The sequence below is a fragment of the Emys orbicularis genome, chromosome 9 (assembly GCF_028017835.1).
Source record: "Emys orbicularis isolate rEmyOrb1 chromosome 9, rEmyOrb1.hap1, whole genome shotgun sequence".
NCBI classification, from domain to species: domain Eukaryota; kingdom Metazoa; phylum Chordata; order Testudines; family Emydidae; genus Emys; species Emys orbicularis.
The window spans coordinates 71,781,976-71,804,304 of record NC_088691.1 but is presented as its reverse complement, the minus strand read 5'-3'; the positions used below and the strand labels follow the sequence as shown (position 1 = coordinate 71,804,304).

The window sequence follows — 22,329 nt, the reverse complement described above, 5'->3', positions numbered from 1 at the left end:
ATGTTAAATACAAAGCAGCATTAAAACACTCAGTACTTGCATTACCCTCATTTATAAATGCATCCAGTTACCAGGAGATTTCAATGCTGTATCCACCTGATCATAATATTTTTGCGTATCTTTAGGACCTCTCTCCTCCACCTGAGCTAGTGATTTTTAAAGGAGCACACCCAATCACAGCACAGTTGAAAGGAAATTTTACACACAGAACTGCAACTAAACAAAACTGGTGCAAATGCTGACAGTAGTCCATAATTTACTCCCGAGGGAATTCTGTGCCAAAAAAATAAGAATTCTGCACACAATATATTAAAATTCTGCAAATTTTATTTATCAATAAATAAATGTGTAGGTTCCAGTGTGGCAGTGGGGAGCACAGGCCACTGGCTACATGGAGGTGGGAGATCACCCTGCAGCACCCTGCCCCCCGGGACAGGGACTTGGCAGTGAGGCTGCACCCAATCCTGACACAGCACAAGGGCCGGTCCTGCCCCTCGATTCCAGGTGCACTAGGTGTGAGCAGGCAGGCTCAACCCAGGAGAATCCAAGTGTGGAGGGGCTTAGTGGGGGGGAGGGGGGGAGAAATCCAGGTGTGGGGTAAGAGGGTTCTGTGTGTGGCTCAGTGGGGGTGGGGGGATGTGGATACATAGGGTCTCACTGGGGGGTTCTGGGTGCAGGAGCAATGGGACTCTGCAGGGGGGTCCAGGTGAAGGCGGTTGGGTCTCATTGGAAGGGGAGGGGAGAAAGATCCCAGGTGCAGCTGGCTGGGATTCAGTGGGGTGGGGGTTTGGATACAGGGGCCTCATCAGGGTGGGGGGGGGGGGGGGTTGAGTGGGCCTGCTTACCGGGGGAGCCCCAGCTGCAGCAGAGGGGAATGCCACATGCAGGCTTCCACTCCCCTCCACCCAGATTTCCTTGTCCCCTTCTCTTCTGCATCCCCTCCCCCTTTCTCTCTCAATTGTTCCCTACCCCATCCCCCTCCCCTCACTCCGACATCCCTCCTCCTTCCTTCTTCAAATGCCTCTTCCCCTCCCCACCACGGTCACTCACTGTTGTACATAGAGAGGTAACCCAACTGGCACTAGGACCCAGGAAGCAGCATCCTGATGCACAGCCCAGTGGCAAGCTTCAACAGCTGGACAACTCTGTGCTCTCAGGAATGGGGGGGCCTCAGTGGCATGTGACCCTGTGTGCCCCCCCATCTCTCCTCTGTTTTGGGGCACTGCCCCCCCCCCTACACTCTGGGTGTCCCCAACTTCCCCCTCCTCTCCTCCTACCCTGCACGCAGCTTCCCTTTGCTTCCATGTCACTTTCTGCAGGAAGCAAAGAAATCTGCGGGGGGTTGGGGAAACGTTTTCTTTGTACACGCAGAATTCCCCCAGGAGTAATAATTATTAGAAACCCTTACCACAAGATAAATAGGTTATAACATTTAATGTTGTATAATAATGTTTGTACTTTAAAAAAATTTTTAAAAGGTCATCTTACATTTCTCTAGTCAGCTCCTATTATTCGGAACATGTATTTCAGAAAACATGTGTTTAACATGCTTGCAAGAGAGACAGAACGGAGGAATAAATTTTCACTGTTCACATCCAATGTAGACCCACAGGATGGCATATGTTTGTGTTTTAAATATATCTGTTCTTTGAGATTCTGTAGTGCAATCACCACTCCTTGTTTTTACCTCTACCAAGCAGGGATGGAAGTGACTAGCTAGAACAGCATATTTTAAACTATATGAATAATCTGACCCCAGCATCTCCTGTGTGCAATCTGTATTCTCACATTCGCAGCAGATATTTTCCAGATCCCCATAAGCCATGGCCTGCCATTAATTAATTGTCATTTAAAAGCTATTTTATTCCATGCTGCTTTCAACAAGGAATCACTCATGTCTTACATGAAGCAACTCTACATGCATTGCAGACATGATTATTTTTGGCTTATTGCAATGATTGTAGTGTAGATTGTAGATCCTTTCATACCAAGGAAACGATCATTCGTGTTTTTCTTCTAGTGGGAAGTCACTTTCATGAATGCAGCAAGTGGCGTAATTTGACAAAATGCTATACCACCGTTTCCCAAATGGTGGGTTCCAATCCACCAGTGGGACACAGGTAGGGTCTAAGTGGGTCACGCATGCCTCAGAAGTACTCCTCCCCCCATGCTCTCACTTCCCCAGGACAGCAAGGAATGGCATGTGGAGCAGGATCTGGGCAGCAGTGTGAAGGAAGCACCTCTAGGGTACAAGCAAGATGGAGCAGGCTGCTGACTGTCCACTCACTGGCTCCAGACGCGTACTCCACACTGCTGCTGCCACCCCAGATCCCACTCTCATTTTACCAGCAGCCTGGTAGCGATCACGACCACCTAGGGCTGCAGAAACGGATGATCACGGCCACCTAGAGCTGCAGGACAGGGTAGGGCTGAGAAGAGTCAAGCAGGAGGCCTGGGCTGAGAAGGGGAGGGCAAGGGTAATGGTGGGTCCCCAAAGACAAAATGGTGGTTGATGGGTAGCCTTAGTAAAAACTTTTGAGAACCACTATACTATAGCCTTAAATTAAATGTAAGGGCACTGAACAGACATACATTACCCAAATGATGAAAACCTCATACTATAATTTATAGTCCTGATATAACTAGCATATTATTGAAGTTCTTTACAGCAGTTACAGTAAGAAATTCAGTTAGGTTGTCATTAGAGATTAAATATTGAAAATACAGATCTCTAGAGCCAGCTTTTGTGCATCTTTTTGTAGTTGCCCTTGCAAACGCATTTTGTTCCAAGATCAGAATACTCAACCTAAAGAGCCCAGTAGCCCAAGCTCAAAGAAAACTGTGTTTTCCTCCTTAGCAAATAGCACATCTGATGTGGCATAAGGGGAATAGGCCCATATCCTTAAACCCAGTGAAGCAAAACAGTCAGACATCCTGCCTGAGCGCCATATACCCATCCATAAAGGGAAGGTCACCACATAGCTTCAGGAACCCTCTTGCACTACCAAAGGCTAAGTACACTATCTCAGCAACCCTCCCAGCACCTGCTCCCCTGAAAGACAAGGAAATTTTGACCACAACCTCTCTAATCCCCAGCATGACACAGCATTATGTCACCACAAGCAGGATGCTCTATATTGCATCACAGTTACTATTAATAGCATTTTTTAAGTCTCATTCTTATGAATATGGATATAAGACATTTGGTTGTCAAACTTAATGTTATTAGTCTAACAGCCTTATTAGTTGGGGATATTTGTTGTAGTAGTTTGATATTTTTAAAAGGGGTTGCTTGGTAAAGGTGCTGATGGAAAATAGGCATCCCTAGGAGATGGATTTAAGGATGTGGTAAAGTGATGGTGGTCTGTGCCTGCAAGTGGAGAAGTAGAAGGAAATGTACCATTAGGAGACCACTTTATTTTGTGGTTGTAAGTCAAAAATGTTTTGAGCTTAACGACCCTAATGCAAAACATGGCTGTGAAAAAAAAAATTCTAAGGTGTTTGTTTAGTATTTATGCATTGATGTCACACCCACATACAGATTCATAGAATCCTCCTCTCTCCCAGATTCTACCAAGAATTTAAAAATATAATAGTAAGAAAGTGATTGGCAGAGACAAATTTTAGCTAGAAATCAATCTCAGACCCTTCCTATTAAAAATGCCTGAAGAGAAGAAAAAACTACAAAGGAAATTCAAAGGGCATAAAAGCTATTATGTGAACAGACTAACACGGCTGCTACTCTGAAATATGTGAACATTGCCACTGAAAGGCCACTTATGGGAGAGCAAAATAAGAATATTTACCCCATTCTGAGCCCACTTCAGACAACTATGGACTTTGAAATTAAAGGCGCCACAACACAGTGTGCCAAGACAATCTAAAGCATGTGTGCAAGCATCCTCACATAGCTCTACCAATATACCCAGATTTTATAGCTATGCCAATACTACACTTTAAGCAGCTCAAAACGGTTAAATATGCTAATTTTGTCTTTTAAGAAGGCCAACACAAAGGAGGACAGAATTACTACTGATTTAACTGATCAAATCATGTTAAAATCGTTCATATCTTTGGTAATCTGTATTTGTCATTTCTTGCACCGTACAGTAACAGCTAAAGTAGATTGTCCAGTGGTTAGGGCACTAGCCTAGGATGTGGATTTGAGTCCCTGATCTGCCAGTCTTCCTGTGTGATCTTGGACAAGTCACTTAGGGTACGTCTTCACTACCCGCTGGATCGGTGAGCAGCAACTGATCCAGCGAGGATCGATTTATCGTGTCTAGTCTAGACGCGATAAATCAACCCCCGAGCGCTCTCCCATCGACTCCAGTACTTTAGCTCGGTGAGAGGCGCAGGCAGAGTCAACGGGGGAGCGGCAGCAGTCGACTCATGGTAAGTCGATCTAAGTACATCGACTTCAGCTATGTTATTCACGTAGCTGAAGTTGTGTAACTTAGATAGCCTCCCTATGTCTCAGTTCCCTAAGGCCTGGTCCTTGGGGGGGGGGGGGGGGGGAAGGGAGGAGAGAGGAGAGAAGAGGGGAATCTATCTGTAAAAATGGGGATAATGGTACTTCCCTGCCTCTCAGGTGAGGTAGCCGAGTCATTCAGGTACTATGGTAAAGGGGGCCATACAGATACCTACGGTAGATAGAGACAGATGCTACCCTGAGCAATGGTGTAATTTTTCCAACTGTAACAAGATAGAATATTTAAATCAAAAGTACAATAAAAGCTTTTTTAACTGACATGTTGGGAAAACGGGGGTGCCAGTAAATTAAAAGTGCCGGTTAACTCAGAGGTAGGGGTTTGGAGTGTGGCAGGGGGACGGGGGGGAGGTTGTGGGGCACACTCTGGGAGGGGGCTTGGGTGCTGGATGCGGGGTCCCACCCACCTCCGGCATCTCCCCGCAAGCAGCTCCCCGTCCCTGCTGCTCCTAGCGGAGGCACGGCCAGGTGGCTCGGCTCTGCAAGCAGGCACACTGCCTCCATCTGCAGGTACCGCCCCCCACAGCTCCCATTGGCTGCGGATCCCAAGGGCAGCATTCCTGCAGAACCGCCTGGCCACACTTCTGCCAGCAACAGCAGGGACGGGGAGCTGCTTGTGGGGCGCTGCCGGAGGTGAGCACCCCCACCCACATCTGGCACCCCAAGTCCCTCTGACACTCCAACCACCTGCCCCAAGCTTCTTCCCAGAGCATGCCCCGCAGCCCCTCCCACATCTCAGCCCCCTGCAAGCCCCACACCAACTGCCCTATAAACCGGACTTTCAGTGCAGATCAGAAATCCCGCTTTATAGAGCTTGATGGTTGGTGAAGTGCCAGATAAAAGAGCTTTTACTGTAAGATACTACAAAAGACCAGTGAGAAAGCCAGTGAGTAGAAAGGGTTTATTCATGTGTCACTGTCATCCAGAAGTGACACAAGTGAGCCAGTTCAGATGTAACGTATTGCAGTTCCATTGCTGTACGTTTCCAACAATGAGAGGGCCAAAAGCAGAGCTAGAGCTAACTGTACTATTTGAAATTCTACTAGCCTATGGAATCCACCAGTTTCCACATATTAACACAAACTTAAATCTAACAAGTGTTTAAGTTTAGGAGGAGTCTATTACAGACCACCAAATCAAACTACAGAACCACACAACTGTTATATCTATAATATAAAGAAAGTAAAGTCTTATATTGTCAATACTAAAACATCCTTCTGAGTTTCTGAAAATTATAGACAATTTTGTAATACAAGTAGTATACCTGAGTTAGGATAATTCTATTTAGATCTCATTTGAGAGAGAAATTCATCTTATAAATGAATGAAAGACTAGGGGTTTCTTTGGTTCAATTGAGCATGAATCCCAATTAGAATTTTAAAAATGTAGGACTAGAAGAGAAATCAATAAGTCATTAGCACTGAGGCTAGTCTAGGTAACATTTAAACACTGGTCAGCGAAGGACTGTCTAACATGTCTAAACCTGCAATAATGGAGATTTCATAATCATAATCAGTGGTTCTCAAACTTTTTTCCCCTCCACGGACCACTTGAAAATTGCTGAGGGTCTCAGCGGACCACTTAAAGATCTTTCCAAATGTTGTTTGTACCGTTAGCTAGCTATTGTAAAGCGCTTTGCATAAAAGCGCTATATAAAAAAAAACCTTAATAAACTTTTTTTGTTCTACAAAAAAAGCACACAACTCATATTTTAATATCAGTAGTCTTACCCTCTCTCCCCCGCCGCGGCAGCCCCCGAGCTGAGGCTGGGAAGGAGGGCTGTCTCTCCCCGGCAGCCGCAGCCCTGGAGGTGGGGAAAGTCGCCTCTTTCTCTGGCCGCCAAAGCCCTGCGCATCCCAAATTCCTCCCACCCCCCTCCTCTCACCCAACTGCCCCCTCCCACCTACCTCCTATTTCCCCCCCTCCCCCCCAGGCCACCACCTCACCTTACATGTGCATCTTCTCCAGAGTTCAGGCACCTAATTAGTGGACCCATCCTTGCGCAGCTCCACTAATTAGGTGGGTGGCCCTTCCTTCTCTTGTGTGCGGTCGCCCAGGCGCACATCTTAGAGGGAACTATCTGCGGACCACAGTCTGAGAACCTCTGGATTAGGCATTAGGGGAAAACTGTAAGGGTATTTAAACACTGAAACAAATTATCTAGGGCACTGGTTCTCAAACTGTGGTCCACAGACCACCAGTGGTCCACGAGCTCCATTCAGGTGGTCTGCGGATAGTTCCTTCTAAGGTGTACGCAGGCGTGGCTCCACTAAAGATGACTTTCCCCAGCTCCAGGGCTGCAGCTCCCGGGGAGATACCCTCACTCCTTCCCAGCCCCAACTCGGGGGCTGCCGCGTCGGGGGAGAGAAGGCACATCCATCGCATTAGAAAGGTAAGATTACTGATATTAAAATATGAGTTGTTGCTTTTATTTGTACAACAAAAAACGTTAATTATTAAGTTTTTTTTTTTTTTTTTTTTAAATATAGCGCTTTTATCCAAAGCGCTTTACAATAGTTAGCTAACGGTACAAACAACATTTGGAAGGATCATTAAGTGGTCAACTGAGATCCTCAGCAATTTTCAAGTAGTCCGCGGAACAACAACAACAACAAAAATTAAGAATCACTGCCCTATACCATTCATACATAGTTTTAATTCCTAATTTTCACAACAAAAGCATACTTGTTTCTTCACCATGGACACATCTTCTGTGACACTGAGCAAGCTAATAAGACTATTCTGGAAAGAGTTGGAAGTGGACAGCAATAAAGATCACCTATTTGGATTAAACCTAGTTTGCACTTCAAGTTTATTTTCTCCCACACCTTAATTACCAAAGCTGACAGAGGCTGTTAGAGAGGAGCTGTGCTGTATATTTATCAGTCTTAGTCAAAATAAAATATGATCTATACAGTTACACTTCATCAGACATCTTCTGGATAATCTTCTGAAGGTAACTGAATATCAGCTTTAAAAGTTTAATGCTGACCATAATAGCTGAAACAACCTTAAGTATATATTTTCCCACCATTTACATAATTTCCCTCTTCCAAAGTAATACCTGAATCAAAATTAATGGCCACTTTAATCTGTAGAATAAGAACCTGATGTTCTATCATTGCACACTGCATTTTAGATTTGAAATAACTGTCTCACTATACTACAAAGGAAGTACCCTTTGAAGCAGTAGTAAAAAACAAAAATTAAAATTGGAACATAGGAAGAACTGTATCTGTTCCTGTAGAGTATGAAATAGATTATGTGAAAAATTGCATGAATAAAGCTCTACAGTAAATAATTCCAAACCACAACTACTGCAGTAGGTGTCAAAACTATATGAACTCCAGTAATTTTAGGGTAATTTTGAATGAGGTCATATGCAGAAGCTAACACAGAGGTGGGCAAACTCCTGGCCCGGGAGGCTAGCTCCAGCCCCTCCCCTGCAGCCTCAATGCGCTCACTCCGCTGCCAGCGCCGGGCAGCAGGCTGTGAGCTCCTGGGGCAGTGCAGCTGCAGAGCCCGGCCTGACCCGGTCGGTCTCTGTGCTGCGTGGTGGCGGTGGCAGCATGGCACAGCTCCAACTGGGTGGCGCGGCTGTAGCGCCCCCAGCCACCAGTGCTCCAGGCAGCACGGTAAGGGGGCAGGGGGAATTGGATAGAGGGCAGGGGAGTTCAGGGTGGTGGTCAGGAGGGAGTCAGGGGGCAGGGGTGTGGATGGGGTCAGGGGGGAACAGGGGGCAGTCAGGGGCAGGGGTTCCAGGGGCGGACAGGGAGAAGGGGTGGTTGGATGGGGCAGGAGTCCAGGGGGCCCCATCAGGAATGAGAGGAGGGGTTGGATGGGACGGCGGGGGTCCGGGGACAGTGAGAGGACAGGGAGCGGGGGGATGTGGATGGGGCAGGAGTCCCAGGGGGGCTGTCAGGGAACAGGGGGGGTTGGATGGGGCAGGAGTCCGGGGGGGCAGATAGGAGGTGGGGGCTGGGCCACGACCCCCTCCCCTAACCGGCCCTGCATACAATTTACAAAACCCGATGAGGCCCTCAGGCCAAAACGTTTGCCCACCCGAGCTAACAGCAGTAATAGAGCAAGATTTTAAACTAAGTTCTCTCTCATCACTGTCAAATTCCATATTAAAAATTATGTTTGTAGTAAGAAACACGTCAGTTTGAATTATAGGTCTATTTTGACATGAATACTTAGCGAAACTTCTGAAAGACAATGAGACAGCAAGACTAAGGGCTTGTCTACACTGGCACTTTACAGCGCTGTAACTTTCTCACTCAGGGGGGTGAAAAAACACCCCTCTGAGTGCTGCAAGTTTCACCAGCACTGGTAGCTATGCCCCTCGGGGAGGTGGGTTTTTTAGAGCGCTGTTGCCTGTGAAAACGCACCCTTAGAGGAGGGGTGGGCAAACTTTTTGGGCCGAGGGCCACATCTGGGTGGGGAAATTGCATGCAGGGCCGGGGCAGGGGGTTGGGGTGCAGGAGGGAGAGCGGGGTGTGGGAGGAGGTGCAGTGTGCAGGAAGGGGCTCAGGGCAAGGGATTGGGACAGAGGAGGGATACAGGGTGTACAAGGGGGCTCAGGGAAGGGAGTTGGGATGCAGGAGGGGTGTGAGGTGCAGACAGAGGGCTTAGGGCAGGGGGTTGGGGGGCAGGGTGCAGGAGAGGTTCAGGCTCCGGGGTGGCAGCGGTGCACGCCAGAGCCAGGGCAGGCTCCCTGCACGTCTGCCCTGGCCCCAGCCCTGCGCCGCTCCGGGAAGCGCTGCGGCCCCTGGGGGGGGGGGGGGGGGGGGAGGGGGCACGCGGAGGGCTCTACATGCACTGGCCTTGCCGCGCCTCCAGGTACCTCTCCCAAAGCTCCCATTGGCCGCAGTTCCCTATTCCTGGCCAATGGGTGCTGCGGAGGGGGTGGGGGGGGGCTGTGCCTGGAGGCAAGGGCAACACACATGGAGCCCTTTGCCCCCCGCCCGAGGGCCATTTCTGAGAGCGGCACAGGGCCCGCGGCACCACGGGGGGGCAATCCCGCAGGCTAGAGCCAAAGCCCTGAGGGGCCGGATCCGGCCCGCAGGCCGTAGTTTGCCCACCCACCCCTGCCTTAGAGAAACACCAGCAACAGTCCTAGCTATTAGACAAGTGTTACTTGTATCAGCATTAAGTATATTAACTCACTCTGCAAAGAAAGCATAATTGTATATGGATAGGTTCTTGCATGATAACTATTATGGCTTTTTCTTGATCCAGAATATATGAAGAAATTATAAGCCAAAATGAAATAGTTTGAGGCTAAGTTTGTTTCAAACGAAACATTACAATTTTTAAAGTATTTTTTAATTGCTATTTACTCTATTTGTAAAAATAGTAGCCACTTCCTCAGGATTTTAAACACACATTGCATATTTAGAAACACTGGGCAATGACTTAATTTTTACTTTATTAGAAGATTAACAAATATATCAAAAGTCTAAGAAGCTCTCCTTCAGAGGATCTCTCTCTCTCTTCAGGTATTTGTATGTATGTCTAGTGTCTACCAGTGGTGGCTAGACAATTAGCAGCCCCACATCCTGCAGTTTGACTTGGTGTGGGTGAATCCTTCATCTTATTGTGGACTGGCCTATAGAATTCAGTGGTCCATAAATAGTAGCTCTAGCTGGTGAGCTAGAAGGGATCCAAGTCACTTGGATCCCAACTGAAGTCATTTTTTACATATCACATGTGCTCATGTTTATTTAAAATAGCCAGCCTGCCAATTAAAAGCAGTATTGTTATGAGTAATTTAAGTGTGCTGTCAGTGTAAGCAGAAGGAACGTATGCAGTCATTAAGCTTATGTACAGTATCTTAAAATAGTTTTGAATATAAGCACAGATAATTTATTACTTTGAGTTGGCTGCTTTAGGGACCAAGTATATATCCAACTCTAAAGCCTGTTCACAGTTCCACAATCTGAGCTCACTTTTCAATTTTGAATGGCCTTCACACAAGTATACACATGTGAAGAGACATCAGTGCAAAACACAATGAAAAGAAAAGGAAAAGCAAGATTAATTAGGAATCTAGTGGTATAAAAGGCAGCTTATTCAAAGGAAATGCAATATGGAACTGACTTGTTCGCTTTGTTTAAAGAAAGCAAAGCTACCAAGACACTTAGCTATTGCAAACTCTCTCTCCACCCCCACCCCCGTTTCTTCATTCCTATTAAATATAAAGGGCTAGACATTGGTTATTTGGATTTCTGAATTCAATATATAAACCCAAGTCATCAAATGAAATAATATTTACTGCCTAAACATTGTCAAACTGCTTCATTCCTTTTAGGCTCAAACCTCTAAACATCAGCACATGCAAAGCTTTATCTGGGCAGTCTCACTGAAGCCAATATGACTAAAGTTACACAGATGAGTTTACAAGATACCCTTTAAAACTGACTGCTCTTCAATGCTTCTGATTTCATGCACATGTCTTTCTGGTGGGGGATGGGAGTGAGGCAAAGGAAGATATAGAAGGCTGTTGGGTCCATTACTTGTACAACACACATGTAAGCACAGCAATTCATAAAGAATTAATTCTATATTTTGTTACAGCAACTGGAAGACATTCTTGAAATTTCAACAGAGATTTCAATTGCCAGTAACTTTGGACAGCTTAAATATAAAGTTACCATCATCACATGAAAATTCTACCAAACTATCTCCTGTACTTTCTACAGTTTAAACTTTAATCCAGGAGAAGAAAACCAACTCATTTAAATAAGCAAAGTGTTTGACAGCCTGGCATTCTGCAAATTCTGTCCTACCTCATCATGACCCTTCATGCATCACAATTTTATGAACTAAAATATGTATTAAATCAAAAACAATTTACTTTACTATTAACAGGTACTTTGCCAATATTTATTCTAGAGTTAATCCTTCTATTATTTTGAGAAAAATAGCCATGAAAATAAGTAAAGTTTGCTTCCCTCCCTCCCAAACAGCCACCTAATGTTGCTTAAAAACACAATGATTTCTATATTTTTAGTTTTAAAAATTTAAGTGATTTAGGACTCAATCTTGCAAGAGCTTTCACTAGTTCGGGTCATAAAGCTATTCATAGGAATACATGCTGGCAAGATCAGGACCTAACTCCAGTAATCCACATTATTAGTCTTGTATAATCATATTCCAAGTGCTAAAATAATGAACCACCAAGCGTGTTACACTACAGCATTAAGCAAAATCCAAAGACTAGTTAAAGGAGTTGGGGGTTATACCCAAAAAGGGAATTTAATGAACATATTAACGCGGAAAGCTAACGGATTTCTCACGTCCTTTGTGGTTAACAGTTGCAATGCCACTAAAATATTTGGAAGGGGGGAGGGATGAGCAGGGTAGTAAAACCCAGCCCAGAGAAGTGAAACCAGGCCGTTCTCCGGTTTAATCCTCCACGGCAAACTAAGCACCGTTGCTGGACACGTTCAAACAGCCTTGCGAGATCACCAACGGTTACCGGCCTTCGCACAACAGCCCACCTCCCGACAACGGCGGAGGAGGAAGGGAAATGGCACTCGCAAGAGAATCACCCACCCGAGGCAAACACCCCACGCGAGAGCCAGCCGGGATCCTCCTGCCTCCCGGCCGCTCTGCCCAGCCCCCCTCTCCCGGCCCGCACTCACAGGATGCCGGAGCAGGAGGTGCACACGAAGCTGCCCACCGTCATGTCGGTGTAGGTGGGGCCGCGCTGGTCGCAGTCGAAGCACTTGCGGTTGGGCGGGAGGCTGCTCATCTCCCGCAGCAGCTTCAGGTGCTTCTCCTCCTGCTTCCGCTTGGCGCTCGCGGCCATGGCCCCGCCGGGGACGGGAGAAGCCGGCGGCAGCCGGGCCCCGCACACACCGGGCGGCGGCGGCGGCACGCAGGGGCCCGGGCTGGGGGAAGGCGGCGGCGGGGGGCCCCGCTCGGCCTGGAGGGGCAGGGGCGGCGGCGCGGGGAGGGGTCGGGGCCAGGCCCGCGCGCACCGGGGGAGCGGCGCTGAGGAGGCCGGTGGCGGAACGGGGCCTGGGGCGGTTGAATAACGAGTTTAGGCAGAACCTGCGCGACACCTTTGCGTTGTGGGAACGGACAAGGAGAGCGGGGCCGAGGCGGGGGCCTGGGGCGGCTGCTCCGAGTGCGCTGGCTGCCTGCAGCGCCCCCTGCCGCCAGGGGGGACTCGCAGCTCCCCGATCTCAACCCGACAAAGGCTTGGCCCCTGGGGCTCTTACCTGGAGTGGCCGAGGGGGAGAGGAAAGGCCAGGGAGGGGAGAGGGCGAAAAGGAGTGATTCACATGGGTGTCTTAGAGGGAGCGTGTCGCCCACCTGCTCGCTGGCCCAAAAGGAGGTGGGGTTTCCTCCTGTGGACACTGTTGACAAAAATTAAATCTTTTACATTTCCAAACACCTTTTTCAGACTGTTGGCTTGTTGGCAAAGCATCAACAATCAAAACATTTTGGCAAACACCCCCGCACACACACATAATTTCCACCCATTTGGCATTTTGATTAAATACCAACGTTTTCTGCAGAAATCAGATACTTTTCCCAAACGTATCATTTAGCTGAAACTCCAGTTTTCCATCAAAAAACAGTTTTGAAGGAAAATTTTCTACCAGTCAGTAATCCCCTGAATGCAGCCAGCCCTTGCTGACATACAATAGAGATAGGACTCACTGGAAGTTTTTCAGGAATGTGAATGTCATTGTCATGTTTGCAGTGTTGTTGCTCTCAAATGAACTCCCACAGAAAAATGATAAAAGACAAAAGCACCATGTCGCTTGTAGGCAAACACTTTTCATAAAACGATCACTCCATATCTGAATCACAGTCCTCAAGAGAAACCTACATAACATGGTTAAAAGGTGAGCCTGGGAGCTTACATTCATAACATTGCTAGACACTAACAATCACAGTTGTAATAAAAACACTGGATTTATGGTGTATTAAAACAATTTGTAACCCGCTAACCCCCCTTTTTTGTTAGACTGCAGAGGTGTTATCAGGTCACTTCACTTGCAACAGTCTCTTAGGGCTTGGCTACACTTGCAAGTTAGAGCGCATTAAAGCAGCCCCGGGCACCCTAACTCCCGATGTGTCCACGCTGGCAAAGCACGTAGAGCGCCTGGCCTCTGCAACTGGAGCGATCCTGGTAATCCACCTCCACAAGAAGCATAAAGCTTGCTACGCCCCAGCTGAAACGCCCAGGCATCAGTGTGGACAAGGTGTTGCATTACTGCGCTGTGATTGGCCTCTGGAAACGTCCCATAATCCCCTGAAGTCAAGTGGCCACTCTTCTCATTGTTTTGAAATCGGCTGCAGGCATGCGGATATCCCCTTTCAAAGCTCCATTTCTGAGAGCCGGAATGCTTATCTGCTCCAGGACAAAGCAAACCATTAGTGTGGAATGCTGCTGTTGTGAGTGTGTGTGGCAGGGGGAGGCAAGGTCTGCTGCTGTCTGAACTTACAAGACAGCATGCTGACACACACTCAGCCCCCCAAAACACACTGTCTCTCCCCCCACATACACACAACACACTCCCTGTCACACTCCATCCCCCTCCCCCATTTGAAAAGCACGTTGCAGCCACTTGCACACTGGGATAGCTATCACAATGCACTGCTTTGTGGCATTGCAAGAGCTGCTAATGTGGCCACGCCAGTGCGCTTGCAGCTGACAGTGTAAACACATGACAGCATTTTCCCTGCTGCGGTCTCTGAAGGCTGGTTTAACGCTCAGCGCTCTACATCTGCAAGTATAGCCATGCCCTTAGAATATGTGCTAAATACTGATGCCAAAAAATCCATTCCATGGCCACCTTGTATTTAGCTGTGACACTCTGACTACCTTTCCCAGACCTGAAGAAGAACTCTGTGTATCTCAAAAGCTTTGTCTCTCTCACCAACAGAAGTTGGTCCAATAAACAATACTATCGCACCCACCTTGTCACTCTCATGACATTTTCAGTCATTCAAAGGATTATAAAATGTTTGCCTTATTCAAATCTTATGTCTAAGCTTAATGCCGAAGTTTGTTCATCCTTCTCATATAAAGAAATAAGGGATACCAAAATGTGGGACTAGTAGAGTGGCACAAAATGAAAAACATATTTTGTTATGTACTAGAGATGCCTGTTTTTCAACCAGCTCTACTTTGTACAACTTACGTATGTAAAGATTTTCAAATGTGTAGTTTGAATTCATGTTAGAGCTTTCCAGAGCAAGAGCAAATAATTTGGGTCTTTCAAAGTAAGTCAGATTTTTCACGCAGAAACTGAAGGAGAGAGCACACCTCCAGTGAGGAAGCTCTTTATAAGATATCTAGTTCATAACTCATATCAGCTGTAACTATTTAAGGTTTATAATCTAAACAAATTTATGCCACCATTTAAACACTTTAGCCTATCACACTGTCTGGAGTGGTTCACGACAGTGAGTGCCAACCTCAGGGCAGACTGCCAAAAAAGCAGGGCAGAGACTCAAACTGGTTGTGTGGTCTACAATTAGATTTCACCAGCCCAGTAACAAATGTGAACTCCTAAAGCACCATAACAATATTACCAAGGAGTTACAAACAGTGCCCTTGGGCATTCCAGTCTATTTTGCCATTCAGGCAAGCTGGACTTAAAGTGCTAGTGGATTGCTATATACCAAAGATCACAAAAGATTCAGGTATCTCCCATTCCCAAGAGACCAGTCATTTACCCCAGGTCATTTTGTACCTTAGATCTCTCACACCAAAGCCAACTCTTGTAGCCAATCCTGTAATAAACTAACTAAAGATTTATTAACTAGGAAAAAGAAATGAGAGTTATTACAGGGTTAAAGCAGGCAAACATATATACACAAATGAGTTGTAGTCTATGGTTTCCAAAAAGTGACAGTTGTAGTAATCTGTCAGCTCTGAATGTCTTTTAGGGCTAACCCAGGTTGCCCCTGGGAATTGCTGTTGCTGTTTCTGTTTCAGCTCCGGCCCAGTGAGAGTCCAAACAGCAAAGAGATGAAAATTTTTCCTGTCAGCTATTTTTATTTCTTTCTTCCACAGTTCAAAGCTGATGGGAGGAGCCCTTTTGCACTTTGCCTCTTCAGGTGTGTTAAGGGACAATTAACAAAGTCTTTGTATTGTGATGTCCCACAACACCCATTTATTTTTTATAGACTTCTTGATGACAAGGAGATGATCCCTCCTAACAGGTTCACAGTTTCAGAGCAAACATTTTTTACAGTTACACAGCAAAAACTTTAATATTATATTATAGCATGGGATAAAGATATTGTGTAAGATTAATGCATGCAGCAACTTACAATCATTTCATAAAGTCTAAACATTAAACACTTTGTTATAGGATCAATATCCATCTTAGCCATACTAACACACAGGTGAAACAGACTGGTTTCCAGCAATGAATATGTCAGTGCTTAGTTGAGGCCTAAAGCCTTGGCAAGAGCTGGCACCTGGTTTGCCGGTATTACATAGCCCTTTAAATTTTCCTTTCTTCCCCAAAGTATGACCATTCATGATTTCTTTTTTACAGGCAGAGACCAAGTTGAACTTTTCTATACTAACAGAATGAATTCAATAAAAACTTTGCCACTTTCAATCATCCCTTGTACTTTTATAACATTTCCTGATACTAGCTTTCCAAGATGATCCCTACTTGATCTTCTGGAATTGCTTCAAGGAAATTATTCATTGACTATTTCAGAAAAGCTTAGTGAGCATTTTCAAAATGATTTTTAGAAGAGAATTGTGTTTGTGAGAATATCATCATCATAGATCTTTGTCTTTTTTGTTAAGTTCAGACATACACATTCTTCCCTTGCTAAATCTGGCTGCCCTTGATAATCCAAACACTTTTTTGATCAAAAGAAAAAAAAATAGAACTGTTCCATAGAATGCTGGAGGAGCTCTTGGTACTGTTCTGAATTAAATCTAGCCATATTGTACTGAAAGTGTATTTGGGCTTTGTAAATCTTCTTAAGGAATGTATTTCAAGTGAGTACAGTATATTTTAAAGAAAGCAATTAGTGAATACATATTGCTGTACTGTTATTTAATTTACAAAATTGCTTAGTTGCTGTATCTCCATTTAATGAATATGAACATAACTTCATTCTTTTTGGAGGGTGGTGTGATGCTGTATGATTGAAGATGTAAATTTGTCATCGTTGCAACCACTGTTGTACAATTGCACTAAATCTGAATCAAAGTATGTCACGTAAGGTATCAATGGAACAGTTTTAATCTGCTAAGTATGATAATCTTGTTTATATGCATGTATCATCTTTGTATCTGAAGTTATGAATATTTGCTATGTATTTGTATCTCAAACGTGTTTTGTTCTTGGATGACACCTACAAGGTAGTTTTATATCTGGTCTAGTCAGCCCAGTGTTGATGAACCTTGAACCATACAATTGTTGAGGGACCATTCAAGTGGTGATAGATGATTAAGGGAAATCAGCTCTTCAGTGAATCTTCCTGCAGATGCCTTAGATAGAATGGATCCAATGGCTTCTTCTCTGATTCAGCAAGCATATAAGGATATGTGATGAGGACATTTGATCTAAAACTCCATATTTTACCAGTAACTTTCCATACTCATGTGACCCTGGACTTCATATTGGCCAGTAACTTTCCATGGATATGGGCTGAGCTATAAATTGCAAGTGAAGACAGCACTGCTTTGTCTTCATTCTCTGGACTGTAACTTTCTATGGAAGCTTTGAACAAAAGCTTGAATGACCCACAAGCTTTTGGGTGTGATCCAGAGAGAGACTTTTGCGTGCCTGCAGAATTACCATGTCTGATATGATCCTGACCTGCAAACTATAAAAATCAATTGTAATGTGTATGATTCCTTAACCATTTTATAACTCTCTTATTTTCATATCAGTAAACCTTCTGTCTTAGTTACTAAAGGATTGGCTACAAGTGTGATTTTTGGGTAAGATCTGAGTTATATATTGACCTAGGAAACTGACTGATCCTTTGGGATTGGAAGAACTTTACATATGCTGAATCTGGTTTTCTGTAACCTCTCATCAGAAAGACCAGGTGTCTGGGTGGTGAGAAGGGCTGAATTGCCTAGACTGTGTTTAGCTTCTTGTTAACCAGTGTGATGATACAGAAGCTTATTTTGTTACCAGTTTGGTGAATCTAATGTTAGAATAACCACCAGTTTGGGGGTATTTCTGCCTTTTCTTTATCAGTATGTCCTGAGTTTGGCATTTGCAGCTCTACCCAACAACAGCTGCAGTCATGGGTTAAGATCCAGCTATATTATGCATTTACTGCCTAATTCCTCACCTCTGAAGCCAAGAATAATTTTACCAGTGGAAGCAGGATCTGGGCCTTAATATTTACCCCCATGGTTTTGCTGAAGTAAGCAATCATGGCCAAGATCCTCACTTGATGTTATTTAGCATAGCTCTATTGACTTCAGTGGAGATTTTACAATGGATTTCAAGGAATTGCACTAATTTACATCAGTTGAGCACCTGGCCCCAAGTCTTAAATATTAACCAAATATTGCACTGTTCTCCAATTTCTCTGCCTCTTATAATGAAAGCTTCTGATTTGTATTGAAAAAATAATTAAAATAATCATTAACTACTATAATCTTATATATCTGCCTATGCATTTCTAAAACACACATCTCTGTAATGCCTAGGCATGATTAATATCTATCTATCTATCTATCTATCTATCACACAATTAAGAGTACCGTTGTTCCGACCTTAAAAGAACCAAATGTTCTGCTCCTTTCCATATTCATTTTTCACCTCTCTCTGAAGGGTTATTATTTAACAAATATGCACAAAACTTCTGCAGCTAACAGCAGCTTTTAACTTTTGCTTTCTATAAACTATTAATTCAGGAGGTTTTCAGGCTGCAGATGAACTTGCTTTTAATAAAAAATAAAAGTTAAAAGCCAGCTGGACCATTGGCAAATGCTTTGGAAAGCAATGGTGAGCAGACAATTAATTTCTAAAATCCTTTCTTTTTGCAATACAGGTATTATGCATAACAAATTAGATGTTACTCCCATTATAGTCAAAGACAGTTTTGTCATTGACTTTGATGGGATTGGTCCCAACTTTACTTTGTATGTTATGAGTATATTTGCATGAATATCACATTAGAATGTTACACTTTCTTTAAGAGAAAATACAATTTTTATTAAAACTCCCACTGACTTCACTGTGGTCAGGATTTCACCCCAGTCTGTCCATTTAATCATGGTTAATAGGTGCCAGAAGCTGGGAATGGGCGACAGGATGGATCACTTGATGACTACCTGTTCTGTTCATTCCCTCTGGAGCACCTGGTATTGGCCACTGTCGGAAGACAGGACACTGGGCTAGATGGACCTTTGGTCCAACCCAGTATGGCCGTTCTTATGTTCTTATGTGGAGGTCTGGTCTACTCTAGAGACCTATATCAGTATAACTACATTGCTCAGAGGTGTGAAAAATCCATACCTTGGGTGGTCAATGCATTGAAAAATCAAGCCACTTATATTGATTTAGGTACCTAACATTAGGCATTCAAGTTTTAAAATTATGACCCTGACAGACCCTGTCACACACTGTGTACACAATTGTAATGTTTGTACAAGTATGCCTGTAAAATATCATTTAAAATATAATAGTTTCCTGATCAATATATCACAGCAAAATTCACGTAGCAGCATTACATGTTAAATTATAAACATAAGCCGAGATCATGACTAAAATTATGTTTTCCAGAGAAGTCTGGGGAGTGGCCAAACCAGTTCCTCAGAGACAAAGGGCAAGCTGACACCTCAGCCGGGTATAAACCACCTCAGCCAGGTGTAAACCAGATGGACCATTAACTGCTAAGTGGACATTCTTTGGCAGGAAAGGGGGCAGAGGCAAAAATCTATTTCTTAGCAAAGAATCAGCATGGAGTTTCCTTGCACACACACACTGCTTGTTGCCTTGTTCCCAGCTGGAAATGCTTCTCAAAGGGGAGACAGAACTATAAAAACAAGGGGAAGATACCCCTTTCCCTCTCTCCCTGCCCACTGCATTCACTACATCTGAAAAAACAAAGGAAGCAGCCATTAGGCTCTGGAGGACGGGTCCTGACCTAAAGAGTTTGGCAGTAAGACTGCTAAAAGTATGTGGTGAGAGAACTCTGCTTTTAATCTAATATAGTTTTTTTAAAGTTAGGCACCAGTAATTGATTTATCTTTATTTTTTCTTGTAACCATTTCTGACTTTTTATGCCTCATTAGTTGTACTCAAAATCTATCTCATTTTAGTTAATAAACTTGTTTTATCTAATCCAGTGTGTTCAAGTTGAAGTGTCTGGGTAACTTCATTTTGGGTAACAAATTGTGTGCATATTATCCCCTTAAAGAAATAACAGGCTTAGTATACGTGTACTGGCCAAGACAGGGGTGGGCAGTACAGGACACATGTTTCTAGTAGGGCTGTCAATTAATCGCAGTTAACTCACACGATTGACTCAAAAAAATTAATTGCGATTAAAAAAATGAATCGCGATTAATCGCAATTTTAATCGCACTGATAAACAATAGAATACCAATTGAAATTTATTAAATATTTTTAATGTTTTTCTACATTTTCACATATATTGTATTCTGTGTTGTAACTGAAATTAAATTGTATATTATTTATTACAAATATTTGCACTGTAAAAATGATCAACAAAAGAAATAGTATTTTTCAATTCACCTCATACAAGTACTATAGTGCAATCTCTTTGTTGCGAAAGTGCAATTTACAAATGTAGATTTTTTGTTACATAACTGCACTCAAAAACAGAACAATGTAAAACTTCAGAGCCTACAAGTCCACTCAGTCCTACTTCTTGTTCAGCCAACCGCTAAGACAAACAAGTTTGTTTGCATTTACAGGAGACAATGCTGCCCTTTTATTATTTACAATGTCACCAGAAACTGAGAACAGGCATTTGCATGGCACTTTTGTAGCCGGCATTGCAAGATATTTACATGCCAGATATGCTAAACATTTATATGCCTCTTCATACTTCGGCCACCATTCCAGAGGACATGCTTCCATGCTGATGATTCTCATTAAAAAAATAATGTGTTTATTAAATTTGTGACTGAACTCCTTGCGGGAGAATTGTATGTCCCCTGCTCTGTTTTACCCTCATTCTGCCATATATTTCATGTTATAGCAGTCTTGGATGATGACCCAGCACCTGCCAACCTTAAGCATATTCTCACCAGCAACCACGCACCGCACCATAACAACTCTAACTCAGGAACCAACCCATGCAACAAACCTCGATGCCAACTCTGCCCACATATCTACACCAGCAGCACTATCACAGGACCTAACCAGATCAGCTACAACATCACCGGCTCATTCACCTGCACGTCCACCAATGTTATATATGCCATCATGTGCCAGCAATGCCCCTCTGCTATGTACATTGGCCAAACTGGACAGTCACTACGCAAGAGGATAAATGGACACAAGTCAGATATCAGGAATGGCAATATACAAAAACCTGTAGGAGAACACTTTAACCTCCCTGGCCACACAATAGCAGATGTTAAGGTAGCCATCTTACAGCAAAAAAACTTCAGGACCAGACTCCAAAGAGAAACTGCTGAGCTCCAGTTCATTTGCAAATTTGACACCATCAGATCAGGATTAAACAAAGACTGTGAATGGCTATCCAACTACAGAAGCAGTTTCTCCTCCCTTGGTGTTCACACCTCTACTGCTAGCAGAGCACCTCACCCTCCCTGATTGAACTAACCTCGTTATCTCCACACTGATTTATACCTGCCTCTGGAGATTTCCATTACTTGCATCTGAAGAAGTGAGGTTCTTACCCACGAAAGCTTATGCTCCCAATACTTCTGTTAGTCTTAAAGGTGCCACAGGACCCTCTGTTGCTTTCTGCCAGCACATGTTGTTCATTTTAAGAATACTTTCACTGCAGATTTAACAAAATGCAAAGAAGGTACCAATGCGAGATTTCTAAAGATAGCTACAGCACTCATTCCAAGGTTTAAGAATCTGAAATACCTTCCAAAATCTGAAAGGGATGAGGTGTGGAGCATGCTTTCAGACGTCTTAAAAGAGCAACACTCCAATGCGGAAACTACAGAACCTGAACCACCAAAAAAAGAAAATCAACCTTCTGCTGGTGGCATCTGACTCAGATAATGAAAATGAGCATGCGTTGGTCCACACTGCTTTGGATGGTCATCAAGCAGAACCCGTCATCAGCATGGACGCATGTCCACTGGAATGGTGGTTGAAGCATGAAGGGACATGTGAATCTTTAGCGCATCTGGCATGGAAATATCTTGCGACGCCGGCTACAACAGTGCCATCAGAACACCTGTTCTCACTTTCAGGTAACATTGTAAACAAGAGGCGGGCAGCATTATCTTCGGCAAATGTAAACAGACCAGTTTGTCTGAGCGATTGGCTGAACAAGAAGTAGGACTGAGTGGATTTGTAGACTCTAAAATTTTACATTGTTTTATTTTTGGATTCAGGTTTTTTTGTACATAATTCTACATTTATAAGTTAAACTTTCATGATAAAGAGATTGCATTACAGTATTTGTATTCGGTGAAGTGAAAAATACTATTTCTTTTGTTTTTTTACAGTGCAAATGTTTGTAATAAAAAAATGTAAAGTGAGCAATGTACACTTTGTATTCTGTGTTGTAATTTAAATCAATATACTTGAAAATGTAGAAAACATCCAAAAATATTTAAATAAACGGTATTCTGTTATTATTTAATTGTGCGAGTAATTGCACGATTAATCACGATTAATTTTTTTAATCGCTTGACA

General features: G+C 43.9%; 1 protein-coding gene across 7 annotated transcripts in view; it reads right to left on the bottom strand.

Moving 5' to 3' along the window:
* Positions 1 to 12,305, bottom strand: part of AGFG1 (ArfGAP with FG repeats 1) — a 75,802-nt gene extending 63,497 nt beyond the window's left edge. For all 7 annotated transcript variants that reach the window (XM_065410276.1, XM_065410277.1, XM_065410278.1 and 4 more), the window contains exon 1: positions 12,139 to 12,305. In XM_065410276.1, the coding sequence (XP_065266348.1) occupies positions 12,139 to 12,305 (167 nt within the window). The remainder of the gene's footprint in view (positions 1 to 12,138) is intronic.
* Between the last annotated feature and the right edge of the window lie 10,024 nt (positions 12,306 to 22,329).